This window comes from Lipophrys pholis (assembly GCF_963383615.2).
Source record: "Lipophrys pholis genome assembly, chromosome: 4".
Taxonomy (NCBI): domain Eukaryota; kingdom Metazoa; phylum Chordata; class Actinopteri; order Blenniiformes; family Blenniidae; genus Lipophrys; species Lipophrys pholis.
Window position 1 is genome coordinate 35,524,581 of NC_137637.1, and position 17,502 is coordinate 35,542,082.

At 46.1% G+C, this 17,502-nt stretch overlaps 1 protein-coding gene across 2 annotated transcripts; it reads left to right on the top strand.

Moving 5' to 3' along the window:
• Window positions 1-708: 708 nt before the first annotated feature.
• On the top strand, window positions 709-16,732 carry osgn1 (oxidative stress induced growth inhibitor 1). Of its 2 annotated transcripts, XR_013935321.1 has the most exons (9): window positions 709-924; window positions 8,583-8,645; window positions 11,165-11,301; window positions 11,383-11,574; window positions 12,021-12,112; window positions 14,380-14,576; window positions 14,661-15,004; window positions 15,139-16,502; window positions 16,552-16,732. XR_013935321.1 is itself a non-coding variant. In XM_080462575.1 (8 exons), the coding sequence occupies exons 2-8, from the start codon at window positions 8,588-8,590 to the stop codon at window positions 15,688-15,690; spliced, it is 1,572 nt and encodes a 523-aa protein (XP_080318701.1). In that variant the 5' UTR covers window positions 709-924; window positions 8,583-8,587; the 3' UTR covers window positions 15,691-16,732. The 2 variants fall into 2 exon arrangements, 1 of the variants encoding a protein (XP_080318701.1); XM_080462575.1 differs by having other exon boundaries at window positions 15,139-16,732.
• Window positions 16,733-17,502: the final 770 nt, after the last annotated feature.

The following is a 17,502-nucleotide window of genomic DNA, read 5'->3' on the forward strand; positions in this document are numbered from 1 at the left end:
ACGAAGTTATTCAAGAGACCAACTAAAACTATTCTAACGAAATGTGACAGATCAAAACAATGAAAGACGTAAAACCACAAACTGCTGAATCATCAGTAACCTGTTCAACTCCTTACAGAGCTAAGAGAAGCTAGAACAAATAGAAATAAATATTATTGTGAAGAATTAAAATAGTTTCACTCATATCATTGACAAATGTTAAATATCTGATGAATAAATTACATAAATATTCAGTATCAAGAATTCAGATTTATAAAAAAGTGAAATGTTCTCTAAAATTTATGTACACTTTTTTACGGTAACGTAAAATATGGAGATTAAGTCGTACATGAATGAATTGTGAACGTCGAGAATAAATTGAAAATGTCAAAAAAAAATAAAAAAATCTAAAACTCCTGACAAAATTCAGATTGAAATACCTACATCACATTTTTGGAGGACAGGGTGTAAAGTTTGAAAAATCGTCAATACTTAAGAAGATACTCAAATACTTCAAATACAATACTTTAAAATAAAAGCTGAAAGTTTTTACAAAAATGAGAGAAGTACTTCTTTTGTTCAATCCGGGATTCTTCTCCATCTTCTTCTATAGACGATCTCTGTGCGTCTCCATGGCGCACTGACGGTTGAAGGGGGAGGTGCTTGGCTGGGTATGACGGAGGAGCGGGGCGGCCTCTGATTGGCTGTCGCCTCGGACCGCTGTAACCTTATAAAAGCGGCGAACTTGGATATGCGGGCCGCAGCTGAAACTCAGTGACGCACGTGACGCGGAAAGAAGCGGAAAGTAAGACCCGGAGGCGAGTGTGTCTGAGCGGCCGCTGCTGGAGGAACCGAGCCGAGGGCAGAGCGCGAAGAGCCGCAGGGGGGGACGCCGCAGCACCGGAGCACCGGAGCACCGGAGGGGCGGACCGGAGGGGCGGACCGGTGAGTCTCTCTCACACACACACACACACACACACACACACACACACACACACACACACACACACACACACACACACACACACACACACACACACACACACACACACACACACACACACACACGTTATTAAACAGGGCTCGTGCATTAAACCCTGACTCAGCAGGTTGGACTCCGGACTTCAGGACTCATGCGGGTCACCGGTGGCTGCGGGGTGTCCCGGTGTCCCGGTGGCTGCGGGGTGTCCCGGTGGCCCGGTGTCCCGGTGGCTGCGGGGTGTCCCGGTGTCCCGGTGGCTGCGGGGTGTCCCGGTGTCCCGGTGGCTGCGGGGTGTCCCGGTGTCCCGTTGTCCCGGTGTCCCGGTGTCCTTTGGGCCGGGCCTGGCAACAGGATTCCATATGAGCTCAATCTAGCCTCTCATTCCTTAATAATACATCAAACTCTTTAATACTCAAAGACACTTTCCAGAGAAAAGACTTGAGGTAAAAGCAGGTGGATTTAAAGTTCGGGAGTGAGTCTGAGTTCCTGACTCACCTTAAATATCAAACCTTCACCGGGAAACACGAGTAATAGTGTCAAATATCTCAAGTAATATCTGGTTTTTAATCGAGCAAAGAAACAATACTGAATACTGTGTGTGTGTGTGTGTGTGTGTGTGTGTGTGTGTGTGTGTGTGTGTGTGTGTGTGTGTGTGTGTGTGTGTGTGTGTGTGTGTGTGTGTGTGTGTGTGTGTGTGTGTGTGTGTGTGTGTGTGTGTGTGTGTACTCACTAACCCCAAACCAACTCCTTACTATAAGAGCAATATAAAATATCCATTAGCATCCAGATTATAGAGGCTCTTCCTCCTCTAACATCAGATTATAGAGCCTCTTCCTCCTCTAACATCAGATTATAGAGGCTCTTCCTCCTCTAACATCAGATTATAGAGCCTCTTCCTCCTCTAACATCAGATTATAGAGTCTCTTCCTCCTCTAACATCAGATTATAGATCATCTTCCTCCTCTAACACCAGATTATAGAGCATCTACTTCCTCTAACATCAGATTATAGAGCATCTACTTCCTCTAACATCAGATTATAGAGGCTCTTCCTCCTCTAACATCAGTTTATAGAGCCTCTTCCTCCTCTAACATCAGATTATAGAGGCTCTTCCTCCTCTAACATCAGATTATAGAGCATCTTCCTCCTCTAACATCAGATTATAGAGCCTCTCCCTCCTCTAACACCAGATTATAGAGCATCTATTTCCTCTAACATCAGATTATAGAGCCTCTTCCTCCTCTAACATCAGATTATAGAGCATCTTCCTCCTCTAACATCAGATTATAGAGCCTCTCCCTCCTCTAACACCAGATTATAGAGCATCTATTTCCTCTAACATCAGATTATAGAGCATCTACTTCCTCTAACATCAGATTATAGAGCCTCTTCCTCCTCTAACATCAGATTATAGAGCGTCTACTTCCACGCTCTCTGGGAGTTGATGTAAACTGTGCTGCAGGTTTACTGAGGGATGTTTGGAGTCGTGGCTTCATGTGAAGAACCCAGAACTCTGGATTAGGTTTAATCTGGGTGAAGGCCGACGCTCAGCGCTCCATTCAGGCTGCGACTCGCCGCTTCCAAGATTCAGAATACTTTATTTGTCCCTTTGGGGCTGAGTGGTGTCGGTGCTACAAGACTAGAGCATAGAAAGGTTCACAAGCACCGAATACATGTGCTGTGTGGACCTTGTGTGGACCTTGTGTGGACCTTGTGTGGACCTTGTGTGGACCTTGTGTGAACCTTGTGTGGACCTTGTGTGGACCTTGTGTGGACCTTGTGTGGACCTTGTGTGGACCTTGTGTGGACCTTGTGTGGACCTTGTGTGGACCTTGTGTGAACCTTGTGTGGACCTTGTGTGGACCTTGTGTGGACCTTGTGTGAACCTTGTGTGGACCTTGTGTGAACCTTGTGTGGACCTTGTGTGGACCTTGTGTGGACCTTGTGTGAACCTTGTGTGGACCTTGTGTGGACCTTGTGTGGACCTTGTGTGAACCTTGTGTGGACCTTGTGTGGACCTTGTGTGGACCTTGTGTGGACCTCCTGTATGGTGACCGCCATAAAGGAGACTTTATTCCTGCAGGATTAACATCTTTACTTCAACACTCTTACAAATATGAAAACTTTAAACGAATCAACTTTACAAACTTCAGTATTTTTTCTTTTGTCTGTTAAACTAAGAATGTTTTCCAGGACATTTGGAACTGGTGAAGTATTTCCTGTTAATTCACCTGATTGATGCTCTTAACTTGAAATCATAGTAATTAAGCTCAAACCTTCCAGAAGCTAAATACAAGTTTTGACATGAGAAACGTAAAACTTCCTGGAAGGTTGTTTTTGAAAAATCTTTATTTTTTTCTTTCTTTTATTCATTTCAATCATTTTGTTTTATTTTTCTTAGATTCCATGAAGCTCCTCCCGTTGAATGTTTAGATAATAACACAAAGTCTAACTTTCTTTTGGAGGAAGTAAGTTTTAGAACAAAAATCCCTCCATTTCAGTGGTTCTGCCGTTGCCATGGAAACGGACATCGTTTTCAATAGTTGCTCTGAAAAAACTTTTTGGAAACAAAAGTAAAATTGATGCGTTTTTATTTGTTGTCGACTAAACGTGGCCGTGATGTTGGCTGACAGGCTCCGCCCCCTTAGAATCTGGAAAATAAATAGTTTTTATGAATAACAAAGATCACGTCTCGTCGCTCGGCTGGAGATCGTTAGAAAAGTCGCTCAGCGAGCTGCTGAGGTTTGGTCCCTCCAGGTCCCTCCAGGTCCCTCCAGGTCCCTCCAGGTTCCTCCAGGTTCCAGGACGTCTGCAGGACAACAGGAGCTTCTTCACCCAGAAATACTGAACATCTGATGATTGTTGGAGTTTGTTTGAAAAAGGAAGGAACTGCAGAGATCTAATGTGACTAAATCCAGAGGAGAGTTAAGGAGATCAGAAGTAGAGTAAAGGTCAGCGGGTTGAGGCGAAGCTGCGACTCTTCTCCAGGGTTCAGATGTTGCAGGTCATGTGACGTCCATCAGCTCATTTTAAAACTCCTCCAGAGGAAGTGTGAGAGAAAAGTGCAGCGTCATAGTTGAGGAAGCAGAAAGGAGGAACTTCCCAGACGTTCTCTGTGTGGAGGAGCTCCGGGAAAGAAAGCTCAGCTGAAGCTGACGGAGCCAAGAGAAGAACTGGGTGGTGTCCCTGAACGCCTCCACCCCAGCTCTGCTGTCACTTCTGGAGCAGATGCAACTTTTTGAAAAGTAAAAGTAGAGAATATTTGAGACTCTTTGTTAATATTCATGTTGGAAAAGGTCTTTTTTTCTTTCCCTTTTTGATCTCAATGCAAATCAATGATAATAAAACTTGTGTTAGTATGAAGGAATACTAAAAGTAGTATCAGAAAATACTGCTTATTTTAATAAAGTACAAGCAGAATTTACCTCGATCATCAACCACCCAAAGTTTAAAGGTGTTTCATTTATTATTAGTGCAGAAATTACAGTTCATTATTTTCTTCAGTCTTTTCTATTGAGCGCAGCTGAATCCAAGCTTCACCCGCCCAGTTCACAAAGAGAAGAGCTCAGAGTTCCGTGATGCACCTGAATGCATCACTCATGGGAACCAGTGAAAATCCATGAAGTAGCCGCGTCGTTGTTTAAGCTACAGGGTTCAAAGCATGTGGAAGAAACGAGAGGATTATAGTCTGGACATTACGGGAAACATCTACATGAGGCTGGAATTAAGGATTTGGAAAAAACACCAATGTCCTCACGAAGTATTTGCTGACTAAGAGTTGCCGGTTTGAAGCTTTAGTTATTGTTGATGACTTCAGACTGGGAGGTCGACCCGTCATGTCCACTCAGGACCCGTTCTCTTTCCCCTGACATCATGTCTGTCCTGCAGGAGAAAACACCATCGTGCACGAGGGCCAGTTCGCACGAGTGAAAACGCAAAAGTTTCGTTGCGTTTTAGGTGTTTTGTTTACGACAACGGAGCAACAGAAAACTCAACGTTCTGAAACCGCCGAGGTTCAATATCCATGGAGACGCTGCTACTGTGACAGTCACCGTAATAACAATCCAGCTTGGTACTTTTATTTTGACAGTCACCGTAATGACAATCCAGCTTGGTACTTTTATTTTGACAGTCACCGTAATGACAATCCAGCTTGGTACTTTTATTTTGACAGTCACCGTAATGACAATCCAGCTTGGTACTTTTATTTTGACAGTCACCGTAATGACAATCCACCTTGGTACTTTTATTTTGACAGTCACCGTAATGACAATCCAGCTTGGTACTTTTATTTTGACAGTCACCGTAATGACAATCCAGCTTGGTACTTTTATTTTGACAGTCACCGTAATGACAATCCAGCTTGGTACTTTTATTTTGACAGTCACCGTAATGACAATCCAGCTTGGTACTTTTATTTTGACAGTCACCGTAATGACAATCCAGCTTGGTACTTTTATTTTGACAGTCACCGTAATGACAATCCAGCTTGGTACTTTTATTTTGACAGTCACCGTAATGACAATCCAGCTTGGTACTTTTATTTTGACAGTCACCGTAATGACAATCCAGCTTGGTACTTTTATTTTGACAGTCACCGTAATGACAATCCAGCTTGGTACTTTTATTTTGACAGTCACTGTAATAACAATCATATCCAATCCCTCCACCTCCTCTCCTCGTCTCTCGCTTGTCCTCCTCTCGTCCCCTCGTCTCTCTCTCTCTCGCTCCTCCTCCTCCTCCTCCTCCTCCTCCCCTCGTCTCTCGCACCTCCTCCTCCTCCCCTCGTCTCTCGCTCCTCCTCCCCTCCTCCTCCTCCCCTCGTCTCTCACTCCTCCTCCTCCTCCTCCTCCTCCCCTCGTCTCTCACTCATCCTCCCCTCCTCCTCCTCCCCTCGTCTCTCACTCCTCCTCCTCCTCCTCCTCCTCCTCCTCCTCCTCCTCCTCCTCCCCTCGTCTCTCGCTCCTCCTCCTCCTCCTCCTCCTCCTCCCCCCTCGTCTCTCGCTCGTCCTCCTCTCACCTTGTCTGTGTCGTGTTGTGTAATCATGACTCTGCAGATTTCCCCCGCCGCCCTGGCCCCGCCCACTGACATCATGGTCTATATTACACTGAGTGTTTGCAGAGCGGTGGGAAATGGAGGTTGGTGTATTAACCCCTTCCTGCCCACTCACTTCCACTGGTTGCACTGGAGTGGAGACGAAGGGAACCTGGTGACTCGTGGGCTGGAATGGTGGAGGGTCCAGGTTTCCAGTGTTCTCAGGATTCATGTTTCAGTGGGTTGAGACGCCTGCAGACACTTGGATGAATTCTTTATTATCATGACAGAAATGATATCAGCAGATTGGACATAAGGCGGAGTGACATGTGATAAGTTATCTCATTACAAAATGAACCGGGTCGGCTGGTCAGTGTTTCCTGGAGGTTTTGTTCCTCCTCCACAGTCTTCATCAGTTCATTCTCTTGATTCAGTGTCGGAGTATTTCTACTCTCTGGCTGTTTCTCTGTTGATGGGGCGTCGGGTGACGCTAAACTTCCCTTCAGTTTTTGGTTTCTGGTTTCACTCCTGAAAACTCTTTCACTGTACTTTGTCTCCGTTAAGTGAGCCAAACGCAGCTTTCTGAAAACGCTCCGTCTCCATGTCTCCATGTCTCCATGTCTCCATGTCCACAGTGGAGATTATACTACTGCGTGTGTTCACAACGTCCAGAATCACTAGGAGTTCTGCACATGCTCAGTAGAGCCAATCAGAACAAAGTTTCCTCTCTGTTGTCGTGACTCCCAGTCCATCTTCTCCTGGACTTGGTAGTCTTATTTTGACAGTCACCGTAATAACAATCCAACTTGGTGGTTTTATTTTGACAGTCACCGTAATAACAATCCAACTTGGTGGTTTTATTTTGAAAGTCACCGTAATAACAATCCAACTTGGTAGTTTTATTTTGAAAGTCACCGTAATAACAATCCAACTTGGAAAAGAACAGTGGACTAAGTGGTTCTATGTGTATTCAGCCTTTAACCAGACGATCACTGTTGGCGTCTCAGATTTTACAGGAACTGTCTCTTTAAATTGGAGCTCGTCGAGGAATTACCGAGCGAGAAGCTCAGTGAAACCCGCCATGTTTTAAATTTAGCGTCGCATTTCTCTTCATTTATTAAACATTACATAACACCTAAAGGCAACCGGCCAGAAGTCGGAGGAGCTAAACCGCAGTTTAACAGTGTTTGTATTTTCATTATTGACACGTCACTGAAACGTATTTAAGGACCCGTTTCCACGACAACGTTTCACATGACAACACCTAATCCGCTAAACACAGTGGGGGTGTTTCCACTGCAGCAGCAGACACAGAGACGGTGTAGTTAGTCTGCCGGGCCACTGGAGGGCGCTGTTGCTTGATTCTGTAATGAAACTACACAGACGTGTGCAGAGAACCAAACACTATAAAGGTGAAGAAAATGGAGAGAACCTGACATCCTAGTGGACTGATGAGGAACCGGATTCTATCAGGGAGAGTCTCAACTATTAAACTACTGATCTGGACCATAAAACTAGAATATGGACCGCGGGTCGTACCACTACGGGTCGTACCACCACGGGTCGTACCACCACGGGTCGTACCACTACGGGTCGTACCACCGCGGGTCGTACCGCTACGGGTCGTACCAACGCGGGTCGTACCGCCGCGGGTCGTACCGCCACGGGTCGTACCGCCACGGGTCGTACCGCCACGGGTCGTACCGCCACGGGTCGTACCACTACGTACCACTACGGGTCGTACCGCCACGGGTCGTACCACTACGGGGCGTACCACTACGGGGCGTACCACTACGGGTCGTACCACTACGGGGCGTACCACTACGGGTCGTACCACCATGGGTCGTACCACTACGGGTCGTACCACTACGGGGCGTACCACTACACAGCCACCATGTTTGTTTACAACTGGATGAGCAGGAGGGAGGGGGGGATGAGCGGGGGAGCAGGAGGGGGGGGGATGAGCGGGGGAGCAGGAGGGAGGGGGGGATGAGCAGTAACAGGCTCTGGAGCCTCCATCAGTCTCTGCAGGAGGGAACAGAGACCTTGAAAGAATCTTTCCACCTTGGGAGCCGGATTAAAAACTTTGTGGATCCAGTGGATCAGAACACTGGTGCTGTGTAAACGGACCCCCCAAAGTGAAGAAAGTTTTGCGGATACACTGGAATTCGTTGTCGTGGAAACGGAGCCTTAGTGAAGTGTAAAGAATGAAAATAAAACAATGACAGTAAATGAACAACGTTAAATAGATGAACAAGAGTTTTAAAGAAACTTTAGTTTTTCACCTATATTATATTTAATGAAGCAATTATAACCAAAGATATGAAATACAACTTTGATTTAATTCTAATATTATTAGATAAATGCAAGTGTTCAATAAGTGAAGGAAGTTGGTGCGTCTTTATCTGTGTGTGTGTGTGTGTGTGTGTGTGTGTGTGTGTGTGTGTGTGTGTGTGTGTGTGTGTGTGTGTGTGTGTGTGTGTGTGTGTGTGTGTGTGTGTGTGTGTGTGTGGTTTTAGAAAAAAGACACTTTATCTGACGGGAAAAAAAAAGATGATTAAAATGTAAATTTGTTCTTGTTTGCAGATAAAATGAATCTTGAGGATGAGCAGAGTGTCGGAGGAGAAGTTGTTCCGGTGGTGATCATTGGTAAGAAACTCACTCCTGAAGAGTCACTCTGTCGTTTGTTAGAAAACTTCTGAGTGCAGGAAAGGTCACTGAGCTGTGGTACTTTGATATAACGATACGTGGTACTTTGGTACTTTGATATAACGATACGTGGTACTTTTATATAACGATATGTGGTACTTTGGTACTTTGATATAACGATACATGGTACTTTGATATAACAATACGTGGTACTTTGATATAACGATACGTGGTACTTTGGTACTTTGATATAATGATACGTGGTACTTTTATATAACGATATGTGGTACTTTGGTACTTTGATATAACGATACATGGTACTTTGATATAACGATACATGGTACTTTGATATAACGATACGTGGTACTTTAGCTAAAATTAGCTAAAACAATTGGTGTGTTCCATAAAGTAAAATACATTCTAAACCACGCAGCATTACTCACCCTATATAATACAATGATTATACCATACTTAACATATTGTGTAGAAACATTTAAAACATATACACAGCCAATCTTCATATTACAAAAAAGAGTACTGAGAATAGTAAACAATAAAAGATATCGAGATTCATCAAATCCTCTTTTTCTCAAGTACAAGGTGGTAAAATGTTCTGATATTGTGGATTATAATATTCATCAGATTTTGTATAAAGCAAATAGTAAAATATTACCAGGAAACATCCAAGAGAACTTTGAAAAAAGAGAAAGTGGGTATAATGTGAAAGGAACAGACATCTTTAAAAAACCCAGATCCAGAACCAAACTCATGGAACGGATCGTTTCAGTGAAGGAATTAATCTGTGGAACGGAATTAAGAAAGAAATTAAAGAGTCAAAAAACATAATGGTTTTTAAGAAACAAATCAAAAATATGATTCTCAACAAATATGAGAGTACCACTTGATAGGAGAATCCAGATGAAAGTTGATATTTTGTGTTTTGAAAAAATGAAAACTATGTAAAATGTATTGTGTGTACTGTAGATAATATATGTATAAATAATGTAAATGTGGAAACTGACGACAAAATTTGTATATTTGTATAAACTGTAGAGACTTAAAAGAAGTAGAAATATTCTATACTCATGTAAGTTCTGATTACAAATTGAATCATTTGTAAAACTGTAAAAGAAACAAAAGACTGAAAATGTATAAAGGGGTAGGAAACACAAGTTTTACTTCAACCTACTCCTTTTCGAATTGTATGTACAGTATATTACTTTCTTTTTATTTTTTATTTTTAATTTTTTTTAAATTGCATTGTACAAATTCGAAATAAAGACTACTACTACTACTACTACTTTTATATAATGATACGTGGTACTTTGATATAACGATACGTGGTACTTTGATATAACGATACGTGGTACTTTTATATAACGATATGTGGTACTTTGGTACTTTGATATAACGATGCGTGGTACTTTGATATAACGATACGTGGTACTTTGATATAACGATACGTGGTACTTTGATATAACGATACGTGGTACTTTTATATAACGAAATGTGGTACTTTGGTACTTTGATATAACAATACATGGTACTTTGGTACTTTGCTATAACGATACGTGGTACTTCGGTACTTTGATATAACGAGTTTTTGTTTCCACGGAAACGTCCAACACTGAAATTGATGTAGTTAGCATGTTGGGCCACTAGTGGGCATCGTTAGTTAGAATGTTAGTTAGATTGTTAGTTAGAATGAAATGAGCGGCTGGTTTAGTAGGTCCCAGCTGGTTTCTGCTGCAGCTGCAGAGACGTTCCACACCTGGAACACCTGGAACACCTGGAACACCTGGAACACCTGGAACACCGGCAGGTGAAGGTGTTAATCCTCCGTTCACATCAGGGTCATTGCTCTGCAGCCCACACTGCCAGGAGCACATTATTACTGTAATCATGAGATATTTTAGTAATCCAGAACATAAATAATTGATTATTGATAAAGTCTGATCTAATCACTGATCACTGTGATTGATCGTCTCCTACCCTGATCAGAGTCTGAATTAAGATCACATGATCAGTCCTGTCTGACACATGGCGGTGGAGCTCCGTCATACAGAGTGGTGCCTCTGCAGGTGGAGGATTACTTCCTGACTAGCATGGTCACATGACCAGAGCAGGAAAGAACACGCAGAGGTTGTCGGCCATCTTTGTATTTCTCATAATATGAGACCTGGACAGTTTGAAATCCAGAAACTCCGACCGTATTAAATCTTAATATTCATTTTAAGGATGAAGGAGGACATTAGAGAGGGAAGCAGATAGCCACTCCCCTTTTTCTCTGTTTCACAATATTGCTGTTTTATTTTGGGACTTTTTCTGAGTCATTGGAACAAAATCTCTTTATGTGTATGAGAACTAAAGTTAGTTTGATTCTGAGTTTCCTGTTCCTGATGTGACGACGACCAGCTGAAACCATGGCAACGTGGCGACTGAAGCGTCATGGAAACCTATGGTATTAATTACCTGACAGCCTCTCTCTCTCTCTCTCTCTCTCTCTCTTCGTTCCCTAGGTAACGGCCCTTCGGGGATTTGTCTGTCGTACCTGCTGTCGGGTTACACCCCCTACCTGTCCCCCGGGGCGTCGCACCCCAACCCGCTGCTGCAGAGCAAGCTGAGTGAGCAGCCTCACCTGTCGCTGCTGGAGCAGGTAACAGGAAGTGGGAGGCGTCACCTCAACCTCCCGTGTGTTTGATGTGCGACCGATGGCCAATGTCTTGTGTGTCTGCAGGATCTGGAGTACCTGTGTGAAGGTCTGGAGGGACGCTCGTCCAATCCCGTGGCGGTGCTCTTTGACTCGCTGCTGCTGCCGAACAGCGACCTGGGTTCGGACCACACCTCGCCGCTGGAGTGGCGATTCGAGCCGGAGCGGGCCGTCCCTCACCTGGTGCTGGGGAAGGGCCTTCCGGGAGGAGCCTGGCATGTACGCACCGGCACTCTTTTTCTACTCAAGACTCTTAATCTGATAGTCGCACTACTTCCTGGACGTGGGACAGAACTAGCAAGTTGTTCTGGGGCTTGTTTACGCGTCAATCTGTCGAGTGGAAGACGCTTCGTTTTGGTGTTGCCATGGAGACAGCGTTTTCATAAAGTTCTCTGTTCAGGGGCTCTGAGCGGTGCTGTTGTGTACAAAACCCAAATGCAGCGATAGTTTTGTGTTTTCACTCCTAAACGGGGTTTGGTGTTCACATCAGATTCTTCTGAACTACTTTATTACAGTAACTAAAACATGGAGGAACTCCGTTCATGTTAGTGAAGCTGTGAGTTCCTCTTTAACTCAGATTTGCACACAGCGATGCTGTAATGAGGATTTCAGTGAGAGGAAGAACGTCTGCCGCCCGCTGACACTTTGTTCTGCTCGGTTCTCAGGCCATGGAAGGATCCATGCTGACTCTCAGCCTCGCCAACTGGATGGAGCTGCCCGGACTCAAACTCAAGGACTGGATGAGAGACAAACGCAGGTCAGGACACAGTGAGACAAGAAGAAGTGTTCATCCTCTAAATCCTCTAAATCCTCTAATGTCAAACTGGTCCTGGAGGCGCAGCGCTGCCTGTTCTCCACGTCTCCCTGCTTCCACCAGCTGGTCCAGTGAGCAGCTGCTGGTCCAGTGAGCAGCTGCTGGTCCAGTGAGCAGCTGGTCCAGTGAGCAGCTGGTCCAGTGAGCAGCTGCTGGTCCAGTGAGCAGCTGGTCCAGTGAGCAGCTGCTGGTCCAGTGAGCAGCTGGTCCAGTGAGCAGCAGCTGGTTCAGTGAGCAGCAGCTGGTCCAGTGAGCAGCAGCTGGTCCAGTGAGCAGCAGCTGGTCCAGTGAGCTGCTGGTCCAGTGAGCAGCTGGTTCAGTGAGCAGCTGGTCCAGTCAGAAGCTGGTCCAGTGAGCAGCTGGTCCAGTGAGCAGCTGGTTCTCAGGCTTTGTGCTGAACCATCAGGACACTCAGGTGTGTTGAAGAAGGGAGACATGGACAACGTGCAGTTGGGCTGCAACTAACTATTATTTTGATAGTCGATTAATCGATCGATTATTTTTTCGATTAATAGATGAATCAGATAAAAAAACAAAAAAACATCTCAAATTGTAGGACCAGTTGATATTGACGGAACCAAACACCAAATATGTTCTGGTTATTTAAAAGCACATAACTGAACCAATACAAAGATGTATACTATATATATATATATATATATATATATATATAGTATACACACGCACATGCATATAAGATGTATACAAGATAATTATTAAATAAGATTTAATGTGCTTCAGGGACCACATACAGTCAGTTTCATCTGGAGTGGACCAGACTGGTAAAATATTACTATAATAACCTTTAAATTTACACTTGAAAGTTTTTCTTTGTTCTTTAAAAACTAGTATAAATCCTCTGTAAGCTTGGTGGGACCAGCCTGGAGCCTCTGGGTGGGTTGATGTTCTTGAAAAGCTGTCCTCCGTGCGGGGCCGGGCCCTCCAGGACCGGAGTTTAACTCTCCGGGTCTAATTCAGGGCAACATGTAAGTTCTCCAGAGAAACGGGCCCAGAATGATGCACCGGAGTATTGAACCACTTCTCCACCGCGCCGCCTCACAGTGACACAATGAACACAAAGCAGCAGTGGTGAAATATTTAAAGCTCTGGGAGGCTCGTGGTGCCGGATTCCCTCCGACTCAGTGACTCGGGTTTGTTTGGGTCTCTGAACCCGGGTCGACCTCGGAGGCTGACCGGGTAAACGTAGAGGGGAAGATTTCAATCTGGAACGGACCAGTGGAATCCAGGAGGATCCTCCTCATGAGCTCCTTGTTCTTCACATCCAAATGGCCTCAGCAGACTTTCACTGAAATCCTTCAAAATAAAGCGTCCTGTCCATCATGGGAAGGTTGGCTATGAGACGAGTGTCAGCAGAACCAAGTCTGAGGAGGTGAAGAATCTGAGCTCTTCCTAATGTTTATCCCACCTCTGCTCAGTGAGCGCTCTGCCGCCATGGAGCAGCTCAGTGGAGTTATGGAAGTTAAAGGTATAGAGGAGGTAGAACTTGCTTTCCTTGCTTTGTAAGGACGTCAGCAGTGGCAGTTTCAGTCGATGCAACAGGAAGAGACAGACGAAGCCTGTTCTCTTTTATTTGTTTTGCAAACGACTTCAGCCGAAGCTCCAGATTTACATAAAGAGAACATTCAGCTCTGATCTGACCAGGTTTCAACTCTCTTCCTTTTGTTTGGAGTTTTACAAAACTTTGTTTTGAAGGATTTATTCCTCCAAAACACAGTTTCTAGCAGTTAGATAAGTTAGATAACCCACCGACCCACTGTCGGTGGGTTATCTAACTGCTTCTTCTCATCGTCAGTTCAAAAATCTGTTTCTGTAAGAAGTGCCAAGTCGTCCAGATTATAGAGCATCTTCCTCCTCTAACATCAGATTATAGAGCATCTTCCTCCTCTAACATCAGATTATAGAGCATCTTCCTCCTCTAACTGGCGTGGCAGCAGCACAGTAATGCAGTTCGGTTTCACATTGAAGCAGGACACACTGAGGAAGGCTGTAACAAGGAATCCAATAGTATCTTTGCCAAAAGTAACTACCAACTATTTACAGTAACTACTAACTATTTACAGTAACTACTAACTATTTACAGTAAGTACTAACTCTTTACAGGAAGTACTAACTCTTTACAGTAAGTACTAAACAGGAAGGGTTGAAGTAAGGAACAAGCTTTACGTTTGATTTCCTTTTTCTTGGTTTAGGAATTTGCGTAACGACCGAGCGACGCCGGCGGAGATCGCCTCCTACTACCAGCACTACGTGACCCAGATGTCGCTGGAGCAGAACTTCGCCTGCGGCGCCACCGTCACCTCTGTCAGCAGACAGCCTGGCCAGGAGGGCTCGCCGCCCTGCTGGAGGGTGTCGGGACTGCAGCGGAGAGAGTGCGAGGAGCTGGGAGGTACGGAGGCTCCAGAGTGCCGCCGCAACACGTCCCGGTAAAGGTGGCGGACCATCGGTCTGACCTGGGTTCTGCCTCTTGCAGATGGTCCCTCTGTCCCCCAGGAGGCGCCGTTCTCCCTGCTGGCCCACAGCGTGGTTCTGGCCACGGGCACGCACGACATCCCGGCCCGGCTGGGCGTGGAGGGCGAGGCGCTGCCCTTCGTCTGCCACTCCTTCTGGGAGCTGGAGGCCGCCATCTCCCGCGGCGAGCTGGACCAGTCCTCGGACCCCGTGCTGGTGGTGGGGGCGGGGCTGACGGCGGCCGACGCCGTGCTGGCCACGCACCACCTCAACACGCCCGTCTACCACGCCTTCAGACGCTCCGTCACCGACCCCGGGCTCATCTTCAACCAGCTGCCCAAGCTGCTCTACCCGGAGTACCACAAGGTAATGGGTTCAGCCTGAAGGCCGCCGGCGTTTAGAAACCCAGATCGCCATCAGACATCGGAGGCGCTCAGTTCATGTCTTGCATCTTTTCCTGATCCTGCCAAGTCGCTGATCCAGACTCTCTTGCGGTCCAGGTCCATCAGATGATGACTCAGCAGCAGCACCAGCCCAGCGGCCCCCCCTCGCCTCATGCTCAGACCCTCCAGCCCCCCTCCTCCTACCCGGGCTACCTGAGCTTCCCACGTCACCGAGTCGTGGCGTTCCGACCCGACCGCAAGTGCATCCTGGAGTCGGACTCGGGCGAGCGGACGGTGGTGCAGGTGTCCAAGGCGCTGGTTCTGATCGGCGCCCACCCCAACCTGTCCTTCCTGCGGGAGAACGGGCGCGCGCTCGCCGTCTACCCCGACGAGCCCGTCACGTGTCGGAGGAACCCCATCGAGGTGGACCCCTTCACCAACCAGGTGGCGGCGGCCGAGGGGCCGGGCCTGTACGCCATTGGGCCGCTGGTCGGCGAGAACTTTGTGAGGTTCCTGAAGGGCGGGGCCCTCGCCATCGCCAGCGACCTGGCCAAGAGGCGGAGCCACGGACGCAGAGGGGACGGCGGGCTGGACGCGCTGATGGACCGATGGGTGGACCGACAGGCAGACACTCAGACGCCAGTGGAGATCCGCGTTCTGGACTCGTAGCAGGTCGGCGGCGGCGGCGGACCGAATGGAATCTCCCGATCTGGGAATGGAACGATCCCACATGCTGCTGATGCAGCGAGACGCACGGCGCCGGGCTGCTGGTCCAATCGTCACCTGAAGGGTCCTAGAAGAACTTGGTGATGAGATGAAGCCGTTCTGGTTCTTTCTTCTATTGATCGACTGGAATTCCTCATCAATCGGCTCATTTTATATCCGATCACTTTCAGTTCAGCTCCAATAAATGAAACCAACACTAAGTTCCTCACGACAGAATAAGATCTGAGCTTTACTGAGTTTAAAGATTCAAATTCCACTGATGTGGTTTAACATATTGAAGAAATTCTAATGAGGAGATGCAATATTTTCCATATCTGAGCAGGACGAGGAGGAATGAAGTACTTATTTAAACTCTGATTTTATCTTTGCAAAGTGACAGCAAGTGTAGTTGTTTACGGGGTAGGTGGTGTTTCCATGGTGGTTTTATTCTTCAAACTTTGAACCCTCCATAGTTTGTCCTCACTTTCACTGAAAACATGGAATTTCCCAGAAAAGCAGACGAAGGAACTGGATCAAACAAATTCCTATAAAATATTGAAGTTATCCGTCACAAGAGGAGTCGTGTTCTTTGGACTTTATATTAAACTGAGTTTAAAAGCAGAACATTGCCTGGAATCAGGATAAAAGAAATCTTTAGTGTAAGAAGGTTCCTCGGAGCTTAAATCCTAAAAGGACACGGTTACCTGAACCTCGACCTCCGTTTGAGCCGAGTCGGCACGTCTCTGTCCTCCTGTCTCAGCTTCACGCCACCTGAAGCACCAGCACCAGCACCAGCACCAGCACCAGCACCAGCACCAGCACCAGCACCAGCACCAGCACCAGCACCAGCACCAGCACCAGCACCAGCTACCTGCTGCCGCCGGACCTTCATTCCTGTTTGTTTGTTCTTGTTAGTAAATCTGGTGCTTCTATTTTTCTATGATTTTTCACCTTCTACCTTGTTTGTACATGTTTGATACGTATAAATAAACTTTTATACTTTACTAAAGAAATGTTGAGTCTTTCTAATGAGGAAGTGATTTTATTCATCAACCTCCAAGGTGAAGATCAGAAGATCAGAGGAACTGAAGCTGTTTGACATTAAAGAGCAGCTTCCACATGAGGAAGAGGAGCAGATGATGAAGGCTCTGTCAGTCCTGCAGTGGGAAAGGTGCCACGGCGCCCCCTGCTGGCTCTGAGATGAGGTCAAACATCTGGAAGCAGAAGGAGCAGGTCTCCTGCAGTCCCGTGATTCTGGACCCAAACACACCTCATCCTGTCCGCAGCTTCCAGGAGACCTTCCAGGAAGACCTTCCAGGAAGAACTTCCAGGAGACCTTCCAGGAAGACCTTCCAGGAAGACCTTCCAGGACGACCTTCCAGGAGACCTTCCAGGCGACCTTCCAGGCGACCTTCCAGGAAGACCTTCCAGGAGACCTTCCAGGCGACCTTCCAGGAGACGACTGGATGACGAGTCGTTCCAGTTCTGTCTCAGTCCACAATCTACTTCATGTCTTCATCAGAGTCCAGCTGAACCTTTTCTTTTCATGAGAATCAGTTTATGTCTGGTCAGCAGGGGGCGCTGTGGAGCTTCTGCTCTGTCTTCGTCATGGTTTGATTTGGATAAATGTTATTTATGTTATTATTTTACAATGGCAATTATTACAATTATTAACATTTCATCTGGAATAACTTGAACAATGAAAATTAAAGAATTAAAATGAAAATAATTCCCAAAAAGAATTAATAAAATTAGAAATATTTCAATATAATAAGA